Consider the following 13,874-nt stretch of genomic DNA (forward strand, 5'->3'; position numbering starts at 1 on the left):
AATGAACTTAAATCTACATGTGAACCAATAATGAGAAAAGGCAGTAGTGGCATTATACCTACACAGGAGTACAGACTGCAAAACATGAAAAAGTCCTCCCACTGATCTGAGGAAATCAAGTACTAAATAGAAGTACTACCGCCCATCTCAGGTAATTTTCTCAAGAAAATATGAAAATACTGGAGAGTGTCCATAGGAAAGCTCTGAAGTCTAGCAAACATGAAAACATTAAAGGAAACTACTAGTACTGTTCAGCCAATGAAAAGGGATGGCAAAGAGGGGGAAAAAAGAAGGAACAATGAAACATTGAACTATAATGGTAACTTTGTTCATTGGCTGGGCTTTGGAACAGACAAGACAGTGAACTGTCGAGAATAACAACCATAAACTGGACTCCTTGTTCGAGGGGATGGCTTGCCCCAGATATGTATATCCCAACAAGACCCCTTGATGAAGCAGAGTTCTAATAAGAGAGGAGGGGCTCAAATTCATGATGCTCCCTACATGCTTGCAAGATTTATCATTCTCCTTTTTCTAGCTATGAGAAACCTGCAATCTCTTACACAAGATTCCTCAGTATTGAAGGACTGCACGTGAACCATTTCCCTGCAGGTCTTTGCTTGGTCATTACCAGAGTCAGTGTCTCAGTGTCTGCTTCTCATTAGACAGCCAGTTAAACACAGCAGACAGAAGAGCAAACAATCACTGACTGCTTTCTCCCTGCAGTTCTTGTCCGTACTGGTGAAACCATGACCAGGACCAGGACGTGGCTGCAATCAGCGCTCAAAAAATACCATCACCCTCAGTAAAGCAGAAAGAAAGCACTGAATAGTAAGTGGTAATTTGGCATCTGACATTTCCTGCAAAAGTGTAATTCTAAACATGAGAAAAGGTGACAGTCTGATGATGCTCAGTAATTCTAAGTTAGTAAGAGCAGTAGGAAAATTTAATTCCTGCTACCAGCATGAAACAGAAGACTGAATCATTTAACAGTTATAAAAACCTTAGAATAGAACAAAGCAACATGATCCACATTATGTTTAGGTAGACATTTGACTGACCTCAATTAAAATTAACAAAGGATACCAAGGCTGGCATTATAAAATACTTCAACTAATCTTTATTCCAGTGGGAAATAAATATGTTTATTTGTAGAAATACCACCTTTGGGAAACCAAAGCTCGCAGTACTGAAGAACATAGTAAACCTGGTACAGTAAAGACTGTTGCTAATACAGCTGCCACTGTTACAATAAAAGCCCATAAATAATATCTGTATTTTATTTTGTTTATCCATGGTTGACATGGCTAGGTTTTGAGAGTTGAAGGGGCTACAAAGGCAGCTTCTCTGAGAAGCTGCTAGAACCTTCCCTCACGTCTTACAGAGCCAGTGTCAGCCAGTACCCAAGATGTACCCACACTGGCCAAAGTTAAGACAGTCAGTGATGGCAGTAGCAGCTCTGCAATAATGTAAAAAAGAGAAAATAAAATGTCAGTGAGAAGAAACAAGTTGGGACTAGAGACAGAGTGAGAATAAGTGATGAAGAAGGAGCAGCAGAAATAAGGTATGATGAACTGACTATAACCCCTACTCTGGTCCTCCTGAATGGCTGGGGGAAGGAGGGAGAAAATTTTAAGTGCAGGCCAAGGAAGGATAAAACAGTTAGGAAAGATGCAGGTTTTACTTCTCATTATCCTACTCTTGATTTGATTGGTAATAAGTTCAACTTATTTCCCCAAGTTCAGTCTTTTTTGCCCGTGACAGTAATAACTGAGCAATCTCTCCCTGTCCTTAATTCACGACCCTTTCCTCATGTTTTCTCTTACCCATCAAGAAGGAGAGTGCCAGGGCTTTGGAGGGGAACCTGGTGTCCAGCCAGGATCAACCCATCACACTACCATCCCACAAAAAGCCAAAAGCCCTTACAAATCACAGACCTACTGCTAACCTGTTTCTCCTGCATGGAGCAGCTGTAGCAACAACAAAACAAAAAAGAAACAAGTTTTATTAAGTACTTGACACAAACAGTACTGCTGCATAGAAAATATTCTTTAAAATGTCCAAAAGCATTTGTAGTAATATTTTACTCCACGCTGTACTTAAATCTAGAAGCAGAGAAAATTAAGGAGTACAGGTGCTGCAAACTGACTTCTCAAAAAACAGTGAGGCCACCAGGATGAGACAGGATACCCAAATCATTGCAGAAGTCCCAACACGCACAGGAGTTGCCATGTAAGCACACAAGCAGTATGTGTTCAAAAACAAGGCCTTGACAGTTTTATTATATGTAGTAGCTCTAAAAGTTCCAGCTATAAAAGGATGCTGAATAATGCCATGTAAAACAGCTTATCTTCAGAGCTTGCAATTGCTAGAAGATGACATACTGAACTACACTAAAAGCAATTTAGAAGCAAGAACTATACACATCCCAGGTGGTGGCACATCACCCTTATATTAAGTGATTAGCTGAGCTACTGATTAAAATACTACACACTAGTGCATAAAACACTTCTACTCACCTTGATGACTTCACCACCCTTTAATTCAGTATTATTCTCTAGACACACACTGATATTGTGGCTTACATTTTCTAATTCCAAAGGATGTATAAATTCAGCTGAAAGTTAAAACCATTCCTACCCACAGGCCTGTTCATTCAACTCCTGCTTATGACGGGTAACTTGGACAGCAATGGTTCTACTAGTGAGCACATTTAATTCCTGAGGATTGTACTCAAACATCTACACTTTCATATCCACCATTCAGTTTGCTCTGCCCTCTGCTATCTAATCCCTCTTCCAAACACCACAGTATCCTTCAGCACAGTGAAGGGGAAAAAAATTAATAGTTTTTTATTATTTTTTAGAATCATTTTACATTATTTTCCCTGTTGGCAAAAGGCAGGGGTAGAGAAAGCAGAGGTCTGGAAAAGGAGCTCCCTCTCTCTCATCTCACCCTCTTTCAGCTCAAATTCCTAATGCAGATGTCAGTTTCTCCTGGTTCACCCTTTTACGTCACTGTTAAAATCAGTGGATTTATCTTTCCCTTCAATGGTTGCAAGAGACTCTCTGAGCCTTCAGGCTACATCCCATTTTAAGCACACCTGATCTTCCCCACTGACAGCCTTATCATACCTTCCAGACATGGTAAATTCTTTAACCACAAGCTCTTGCTTTGAAATAAAACTGTTCACACAATCTCATTAAAGACCAGTAAATGCCTTTCTTGTCTCTGTCTTCAACAGCAAGACTGGCTGCTCTCCAGGCACCCAGCCCACTGAACTGGAAGACAGGGACAAGAATGAAGAGAGAAGAATGAAGTCCCCCATAATCTAAGGGGAAACAGTCAGTGACCCACTGCCCACTGCACCACTTAAGACCCACAAGTCCACAGGGCAAAATGGGATCCATGGGCCCCGAGGAAGCTCATGGAAGTGCTCACCGAGCCACCTTCCATTATTTACAAGCAGTCCTAGCTGCTAACAGGGTCATTTCTAGCTGACTGAATGATACATGTGATGTTCATCTACACAAAAGGCTTGAAGGAAGATCCAGGAAACTACAGGCCCATCATCAGACCTTGGTCCTGGATAAGGGTATGGAGCAGATCATCTCAAGTGTTGTTACATACAGGACAACCAGGAGTAAGGCCCAGCCAACACAGGTTCGTGAAAGGCATATCCTGCTTGACCAACCTGGTCCCCTCCCATGACCAGACGACCTGTGTGGTGGAATAAGTGAAAGGCTGTGAATTTTGTCTGCTTTGACACAGCACTCTCCTGGAGAAACTGTCTGCTCGTGGCTTGCATAGCAGTACTCCAGGGCAGTGACCATTGCCCTGTGCTGGGCACTGGTGAAGCCACACCTCAATCCTGGGGTCAGTTTTGGGTCCCTCGCTACAAGAAAAACCCCAAGGTGCTGGGGTGAGTCCAGAGGGCACTGGAGCTGGTGAAGGGTCTGGAGCACAAGTCAGATGGGAAGCAGCTGAAGGTTTTCAACCTTGAGAAAAGGAAGCTAAGGGAGAACATTATTGCTCTCTACAACTGCCTGTAAGGAGGGGGTAGCCAGGGGGATTCAGGGTCTTCTCCCAGGCAAAAACTGACAGGACAACAACAAATGGACACAGGCTGAGGCAGGGGAGGTTTAGTTTAGACATCAGGAAAAATTTCTTCCCTGAAAGGGTTATCCAGCACTGGAACAGGCTGCCCAAGGTAGTGTTGAAGACACCATCCCTGAAGGTATTTAAAAGACATGCAGACGCGGCACTTAGGGACCTAGATTATTGGTGGACCTGGCAGCACCAGGTTAATGGTTGGATTCAATGATCTTAGAGATGTTTTCCAACCTAAGTGATCCTACATCAAAAGAAAATACAAAAATGCAATGCTCATGACAGCAAAAGTCAACTAACAGATCCAGGAAGTTTTCAGTCAAATCACATTCAATCTGCTTCACGCAATTCAAACAATCTAATTTTATGTTGATAGATACGCCCATACAAACCCTTTACAAGAGAAAAGCCATACTGTTTTACCTTTAAACAACAAAACACAGCTAATTCCACAGTACCCTGCGTGAGTCAATCCGCCATTCTGAATCAGGAGTATAATTGATTTTAAACCAGCTAAACCAAGTCCTTGCACAGCACAATTCTGGCCACCAAAAAAGTGTCTGATTAAGTTTTTGTGTTTTCTTCAACTTTTTAGAATATTTTTTGAGACAATGGATAAGAAAGGGAGAAAGAAAATGCTGATTAATACTAATGAAGGGTCCAACCAGAAAAACTAGAAATAAAGTTATTCTGTGTAATTTAATCCTTTACCACTAAGTCCTTGCATGATGGGCCTCAGATATTATACCCTTAACACTTCCTCACTGTTTCTGTATTAAATATATGCTAGAGAGTTCAGACTGTGTGTTTAAAAAAGACTGCTTTGAACACTTGTATGAAATGTTAGAGTATTTCAGCAGGAACAGAGGAGAAAAAAAAACCAAAACAGCAAAACAAAAAAAAAACACCACAAAGCATCCCATAAATATGTTTTTTAAAAATAATAAAGATTAGTTTTAAAAAATCAGAAATTCATGTACTAGATTAATTTTTATTGTGCCTTTAAATATTTGATAATTTTGGCCTTAAATAAAAAGTGAATCGAGCGAAGAAAAAAACTGCATTTTTAATCAAAGGATATTGTGAAAAGCCAACCATACCCATTAAAGTTACTATGAAAGGAAGTTTGGTAGTAGAAAACTGTTTATGTGGTTGCCAACACAACATCCTCAGCATCAAGTTTTTTACGAAGTATTTCACATCACCAAGATCAAATATAAAGTAAACATAATCATAATTCAAGAAATAATTTTAACTTATCAAAAGATAATAAAAAAAAAGTAAAAACCATAATCAAGGTGTTAGAATTACTAATTGCATATACTAAAAAAGCTTTTGCCTCAGGAAACAATGCAAGAGAATTCAGATGATTGCTAATACCATCCTTTAAAAAGATGCTGCTAACTTTAAACAGGTATACCTCTATGGAAATGAACAAAATATAGGCCCCACAGCAGAAAAGACTATAAAAGGTGAATCTACACACCCCCTATTTCTGTCCATCATTTTCATTTGAAAGAAATAATTTCATTTCCGTGAATGAAGCTCTCATCTATCAATAAGAAGATTTTGTATTCAAGAACAGGTATCTACAAAATTGTTTTCATTACAATGCATCAGGTGGATTTGTTTGAAACCAAAAATCTTAAGGAATTAACCACAAAGGAAAAATGAAATGTACACTCAAACATTTCATGGTGCCTAAGTAACTTGAGAAGTTCATTCTTGGAAAACTGGTCATTTGTTTCATCAGTTTTTTCAGCCAACTAACTACAATTTCACTAATAAAAATATTTCACAATACCATTTGACTAAAAGAACATGCTTAGTGCATGACCTTTTACTATGAACAGTAAAACACAGTATTTGCTAATCGCAGGCAAAGAGCATTTAAACTACCAGATTAAGATTTATGTTTATTAAAGACTGCTTCATTCTATTTCAGAAAACTCAAGAACTTATGAAAACAACTTATCATACATAAGAAAAGAGGAAGGAAGAACAAGTATGTGCTTTGTTTTCAAGATCTTCTTCACTTTGCTCACACATAACTTGAAAAGAATAAGGGAAATAAAAGTAATTCTGAGTTTATGAAGGAGATGTGAGCGCTGAACTCACAAACCTCTGAAAGAAGCCTCAGTACACCAGTGAAGGAAATAAAGTTCAAACTGTCCTTGCTATTAAGAAAAATGTGCCAGCCAGGGAAAGTGATGATTTGAGTTCACATTACAGCCAGGAATCTCTTGGCAAGTTGCCATTCATAGCAACTGTTTACCAATTCCGTACTTCCAGTCACCTGAATTTTAGCACTGGATTTAGTGACTGTACTTAGAGAAAGTCCTTTCAGGCAGCTGATTCTAAGGAAAAGTTTTGCAATGTTAGATTGATGTCAGATTAGCCAGATGAATTTACTCCCCTAGCAATTGCAGGATCACTCTACAGAGCACAAAGCCAGTCACAGAAACACACAGCCAGAAGTTACAAAGGGAGACAGACACTGCCTTTACCAGCCACTTACTCACAGATTGCCTTAGCTTCAAGGTAAACCACAATAATAGCTTTTGTCTGTAAAAAATGACTGTCCTCCCAATGTAAAGGAAGAGTCCTGACCAATAAGCAGAGTAGCTTTACTTGCAGGAGCTCACAATGTTTTCACTCTCAGAAATCCAACTGTCCACACTAAAAAACACCACATAATGCTTCTGAGTCACCATGCCAGTTTAAAAACAAAGACATTAAAACGAAGCAAAATCTGTGAAAGATCAAAATTGTCAGACAACCTAAACAAAAGAAACAAATAAATGATTAGGGAATGAAAGCACACGTAACATTTAATTTACTTTACATTCCAACACTGCACAACTTAGGTAATCTCTTCATTTTCTCCATGCAATTATATGTCGTTTTGGAGATGCTGAACAAGCCAAGCCAACACCCAAAAAACATTAAGGAAACTTTTACTGGCCATGAGTGTTAAGGCATCTATCCCTGTCACTATAGGCACAAAAGAACACAAGCACACACCGCTGCCCTCAAGTTGAAGAAAAAAGGGAAGTTTATTTTCTGACTCCAATATTTATAATTTTCCAAAAGTGACAGTGGGTTGGAGGGTGACAGTGCCACCTCTCCAATGACACTGGACAAACCAATAGTCGATCGAAGTCCTCCTCCTCCATAAAAGAATGCAAAATAATGAGTTATTTACAGAAAGTGTGTGAGAAAGTTTGTTACAAGAATATAAACATCAGAAGGCTTAGAAAAATCTTCAAAATCAGGGTGACATATCCTGTCAAAGAAACCAGAAATCTCATCCCATGACATTTCTCCTCCATCACATAGCTCATTCTTGTGAAGTTAAAACAAACATGCTTGAACAAAAGCCACCTTTTCAAGCACACCTCTGCAAAGCAAAACAATTGCTTTTGTAATTCTGCAATCAATCATAAAATTTACAACATCTTTCAGAAATTTATCATTGAGATAATGAGCATATACTGTCTTATCTTTAGTTACTAGGCTACTGGCACACCTTCTCTTCACAATTTTGCCCTTCAACTGTATTCCAGAAGTTCAGTAACACCCCAGTGAACCTCAGGCAAGTTAATTTCTCCAGTAGAATCACAGGGTAACAGTGAGTTTCATGGGAAAAACAAAAAACAGTCAAAAAGCCAAAAAAAACCAAAAAAATCCATAGCAAACCACATTGCTAAAGAAAAATGAGTTCAGACAAATTAATAGCGAAATTAAAGGACATTTTACCTCCTAGCATCAGTCACAAAGGTTCAATCCCCATTCCATGTCTCTTAGTGCTACACTTAAAAGTAAGACTCAACATGACTTTAGACAGGATATAAGCTGGAATACCAGCATAAATAGGAAAGAAAGGTAGTATTACAGAAGTGACTCAATGACCTTGCAGATAAAGTCCAATCCAAATTACGTATTTTTATGCCTCTTCCTCCTGACTAGCCTAAATGAATTTTAAAAAAAATTTTAAAAGAAAATCACAGTGTAACTATAAAATGCACATGCAGTCTTTTCAGGTATAAACATCAGCATTCATAAAGTAAGACAAAATTAAAGGTCTATCTCTAGTCTATCAAACCCACTTCACATAACTCGGATTATCTTAAACTCAGTGCTAGCAGTACAACGACAGCAGCAATGCATTTTGTTTCAATCAACATTATCATAAAAAACCTTATTATCATATTAAAGGAAAGGAGTCAATAGTGCTTCAAATAACAGTAGTAAGAATATACTAATGAAAACCCTGCATTAAATACATACCCACATATGTACTCACACACACTTATCTCCCCTTTTTAGCGCATTAGCCTTAAGCCAAAACTGACAGGGTCAGTTTTAGGCACATGATCACGCTTTATAAAAATAAGATCAGGAAACTGAGAAAGAGGACCTCAAAAAGAAGACATTGTCTATTTCTAGACTCTCTTGTTTTGAAGGAAGTTCAAGCACACCCCAAACATTCCTGATAAGGGCATTCCCCTTGATGTTAAAAAAAAAAAAATCAATAAATAGAAATCACAATTTTTCATGAAACCTTCGGTTTTAGCTTTAATATTTTTCAGATTCTCTGCTGCCTGGTATGTAACTCTGAAACTTCCTATTAGGTGTTAGTAAGTTCTCTTCACAGGGTAGTCAGGCAAAACAATCCCTTCCCAGCTACAGAATCAAGGACAACCATTACCCAAAAAGCACAAACAAGATCCCAGTGCCCACAACTTACTGCAGTACTCTCTAGCAGAGGCTTTAAAAGCACCAAGCACGGGAGAGCATTTCCTGTCTGTGTTTTACATGCAGAACTCCTGATAATACACCTCAAAAGGAAATCTGAAGTGTTTGAACGGGCATTCTCTCCTAAGTTAGTTCATGGCTCAGTCTACAGACCATTTTACACCTTTTTTGATTAAACAGCAGCACTGCAAAGAGGTAACAGATACAACGGGAATGTGGAAGGGTTGAATGTAAGAAAATAGTGCAGGAGGCAGTCTCACAGCTGAGGAGTTGCAGCTGTACTAATCACCAAAGATTAGGAACAGGCCTGCCCTCAAGAGGCCACAGCTGTGTCCCATAAGAAGAGTGCTACAAAGAGTGGGTTAGCTGGTTGAGCAGGGAGATGGTCATTGTTGGCTGTGCTGTGAAGAAGAAGAAATCGGTGCTGTGAGGAGCTGCCCATGAGAAATCACTGAGAAGGTATGAGACTTCTGAAATAGGATGACAACACAGGAAGATTTATTTTTTCTCTTTTATTTTCCAGGAATAAGCTGCAGTGACTCTTCAATAGGCACAAATTTGTAATGTACAGCTCAAAGTTTTCAGAACTTAATTGTATGCAGCAGAGGATTCTGTAATTTTCTGAAGTACTTAAGAAACAGCTTCCTTTTTTTTTTATTCACAAGTCTAGGACACAATCAAGCTATCTACAGCTGTCTGATCTATAACTCCTTAATTCTCCTCGAGTTTTAAAGAGAATGGCTTTAAATTACCCTTTAGTCAAAGGTAATCACCCTCCTCTACCAAGACTTAAGATGACATTTTGCCCACTGTGTAACAGTGTTTTCTCATACATGTTTCAGCAGAAAAATGAAAAGCAAAACACAAAACTCTGACTATGGAAACACCATTCTTTTATCACTTCATATTGACCAGGATACCTCTTCACCAGCCAGGGAAACAGGATCAACTGGCACACTGCACTGTGAACCTCCCAATCCAGCTGGCCCCATCTAATGACCTGCAGGCCAACTTCAGTCTGACAACTCCTTCTACCCATCCCAAACCCTCGGCTTAGAGGAGACTGAACCACAGCTAAACAGCACTTGAGCAGACAAAGTGGCAAGCACCTCATAAAAGATTCCTGACATATTTCCTTGGGCTTGTCTTGAGCCCACCTACAGACATTGGTGACAGTCACTCCAGCACCAGCACCACTACATCAGAAGGTCACAGATGTGGGAATCAAGAAAACCATCAGCATCTGTCTCCTGATGTTTCCCAGGATGGAATCTCTTGTCCTTGCATTAAGGTGTGTCCTTCACCTACTGTAAAAAAGCTCAGTAAAGATTTTGGGTACATTTGTCTTCCACCCTCTCATAATAAAATGACACCTTTGGAGAAAGAAAATCCTATCTGTATCAAAATCCATCATAAGAAGGAAAATATAAATCCAGTTGACAAGATGCCTGGTTAGACATCTGAAGTTAAAAGCTCCATAAGAGACTAGTATATTTTGGAAGCAACCAAAAACCCCAAAACAATGCAATAGTTAGGAGACAGATATATGGATAAAGTTGCACATATCTTGTGTATATATATATTATATATATAAAATCTCAAAAACCCCAAAACCACAATCCCAACTTGTTAGTACAGCTATGGATTGATGAGCAAATTTGGGGGTGAGGAGGTTGGCTCCTACAATGATGCTGGAAATAATGGTCTATTTTTTCAGACATTGCAGAAGGAACTGACTACCAGACAACTGTAGAGACAAAATCACTGAGGAAGGTAGATGTCTGTCTTGATTTCAGCTAGGATAAAATTCTTCCCTGCTGCTGGTAAGTATTTTGTAGCTGGTACAAAACAAATGTTTTGTGCATCACCTGGATCTCTCTTTCTTACTCTCCTTTTTATACAAACATTGTAAGTAGCACACTTTATTTTTTACCAGTTATTAAACTGTTCCTATCACAACCCACAAGGTACACATTTTTCCCCTGAATTCTCCACCCAACCAATCTGTGGATGTGGTGTGTTAACAGCTGCCTGGGGTTAAAACAAAACTCCTTGTTTGTAAAAAAAAGCAACCAAACATAAAAGCCTCACAACCTTGAAAGCACAACGGGTAAAAATGAAACAGACACTAAATAGCATTTAAACTAGTCCACAGGTAAGATGGACATGACATCTTTCACTATTAAAGTTATGACACAGTAATAGATATTTTTTAAAAGTGAAACTGAGTAAAAGTAACCACAGAAAAGTACTCATGCCATTGACTGAGGAGTATTTCAGCTACACTAATCAGATGAGTCCTAAAACCAAGTATCAAAGAAAAGAGTTATCTTCCAATAACAGTGGCAAACAAATGGATTCCCTTCTAGCAGAACTACAAGACAAAGTTTCAATTTTGTAATCACAGATGAGATTAATTCAGATGATAGCTCATGAATTCTTATTTGCCTAGAGTTAATTTGCATAGTGCATCTATGAAACATACTTATCATTGCTAACACACGAGTATTGAAAAAAAAACAAACAAAACCAACAAACAACAACAACAAACCCTCAAACCAACTAAACCTCCCACAGAATTAGTGTTATGTTCAAGACAGATTGTTGTTAGGTTGTTACTGTTTGACAACAAAAGAGTAAAGGAAGTACTTTCTACACTGGATGTACAACTAGCAAAACATGAACACCAAGAGTCATGCCTCTCACTCCTCCATTACTACATCCTGCTTTAAGTTTAGCCATCTGACCTCTGAGAAACTCCTGCAACCCTGAAAACGTATTCCCAAAATTTAAAGGCACACTCACATCAGGCTATGGAAAACATCACTGGCTCAGTTCCAGCTAGACTCCTCTTTTTAGCTAATGTTTAGTTGAAGGAAGTCAGTACAGCGGTCAAAAGAGTAGTTTAAAAATGGAAAGTAGCTCCAAAGGAGAACAGTATTACAGGAACAGAGAGAGCAAAAGGGACAGTAGAGATGAGAGTGTTCCTCGGATATACAGCATAAGACGTTATGAAAGCATGTAATTCAAGAAGGCTGCAAACACTGTGGAACTACTAAGGCCAAAATTGATCCACAATACACAGCAATACAAACTGTTTAATAATCAACACTGAAAACTTGTCTATGTAGCTCCAACACCCAGGGAAGCACTAAATACAGTGACAGACGCCCTTGGCCAGTACTACATCAGTGATGCAAGTAAAAGTCGACTTGTAAAAAAGGGCACCTTACAAAGTTAACAGGTACAGTCAAAACACTTACGAGACAGCTTCTGGAGCTGATTTGTGTGTCTGCATCTCCAGGTAATGCCTCACAACGCCGTTTCCAACGACAAATAGATGGGGTCGCGGGGCACTAACAACACCCCAGAACCCTATCCGCCTCCCCGAAGCCAGGCGCTGAGGCAGCTCCGAACCGGCCCGGCCTTCCCCGGCTCCCCCCTGCACTGAGTCCGCCCGGCAACACCGGCACAGCCCCTTCCCAAATCCTCAAGGAGAGGGCTGGCCCGTCCATCCCCCCATCCCGACCCACCTTGAGAAGGATGGAAGGCGGCAGCTGGTTGATGTCCGGGGTGGGCGGCGGCGGCAGCTCCCGGCAACTGTCGCCGGGGTACTCCAGCGGCTCCTCGCAGCCCGCCTCGCCGCCCCGCTCCTTCTCCTCCTCCCGGCCTTGCTCCTTTTCATCCTGGGCCGGAGGAGGCGGTGGCGAGGCGGGCTGTCCCCCGCCGCTCTGCCCGGCGGTGCCCCCGCCGGTCTCGCCCGCGACGCCGGGCAGAGCGAGCAGCTGCGGGTCCGCCGGGCACTGGCAGGCGCCGGGCTCGGGCTCGGCGGCGGCGCAGCGCGGCTGCTTGCAGGGAGGGCAGGCGGGCAGCCCGGCCCCCTTGCGCTTGCACACCATCTCGGAGGAGACCTCGCCGGGCGGCCCCAGGAGGCCCCGCACCGGCGAGGGCAGCAGGCCGGAGAGGAAGAGGCGCTGGCAGCGGCCCGGAGGTTCCCAGGCGGCGGGCGCCAGGCGCAGGAGGCGGCGGGCGACGCGCTGCTCCGCGGCGGTCAGCGACCCGTAGGGCGGCGGCGGCGGCAGCAGCGGGTCCCCGGCGGGCAGCGGCTGCTCCGGGGCGGGCGGGCTGGCGCCGTGCACGATGAAGCAGAGCATGCAGGGCCCGCGCAGGAAGCAGCTCCGGCTGCGCGGCGGCGGCGGAACCTTCCCCCGCGGGCGGCGGCGATCCCGGCTTAGGCTCCTTGCCTCCTTCGAGAGCAGGTGGCCCATATAGGAGGGGAAGCGGCGGCAGCGGAAGGGCGGGTGTCACCTGCGGGAGGCGGCGCCGGGCGCTGACATGCTGCCGGCGGGCCGAGCCAGGAGGCGACGGCGGCGGGGCTGGTTCCGGGACGCCGGGAGGAGGGAGAAGCTTCCGCTACCGCCGGCCTGACCTCCCCCGGGGAGCGGGGGCGGCGCTCCGCGGGCCGGCGCTGCTGCCGCCGGCGGCCGCGCTGGGCCCGGGGAGGCTCGGCCGCGGGTGCGTGCCCGCCGTGTGTCACATCGGTGCACTCACCGTGTGTGAACGCGGGTCTACACACCGCCTACGGTGGTACGCCTGTAATATGTGCGTGTATGCATTGTCACAGAATCGTTGTTAGGGGTTGGGAGGCGCCTCTGGAGACCATCTCGACCTACTCTCCTGCCAAGACAGGGTCACCTGGATCGGGTAACACAGGAATGCGTCCAGGTGGGTTTGGAATGTCCTCAGAAAGGGAGATGCCGTGGCTCACCTGTTCTAGTGCTCTGCCGCCCTCAACGTGGCGTTCTTGTTGTGGTGGAACTTACTGTATTTTAGTTTATGGCCACTGTCCCTTGTCATGTCATTGGGCACCACTGAAAAGACTCTGGCACCATCCTGTTGGCACCGGCCTTGAAGACATTTGTACACATTACTGAGAACCCCTTTCACTTTTCTCCGAACTAAACGGGCCCAGCTCCTGCAGTCTCTCCTTACAAGAGAGATGCTCC

General features: G+C 42.7%; 1 protein-coding gene across 1 annotated transcript in view; it reads right to left on the minus strand.

The window, feature by feature from the left end:
- The window catches only part of FBXL17 (F-box and leucine rich repeat protein 17), a 270,391-nt gene extending 257,144 nt beyond the window's left edge, over positions 1-13,247 (minus strand). Inside the window, exon 1 of the mRNA XM_084225368.1 lies at positions 12,402-13,247. Within this exon, the coding sequence (XP_084081494.1) occupies positions 12,402-13,136 (735 nt within the window). The 5' untranslated portion in view covers positions 13,137-13,247. The remainder of the gene's footprint in view (positions 1-12,401) is intronic.
- Between the last annotated feature and the right edge of the window lie 627 nt (positions 13,248-13,874).

The sequence above is a fragment of the Fringilla coelebs genome (genome assembly GCF_963513975.1).
Source record: "Fringilla coelebs genome assembly, chromosome: Z".
Classification (NCBI taxonomy): domain Eukaryota; kingdom Metazoa; phylum Chordata; class Aves; order Passeriformes; family Fringillidae; genus Fringilla; species Fringilla coelebs.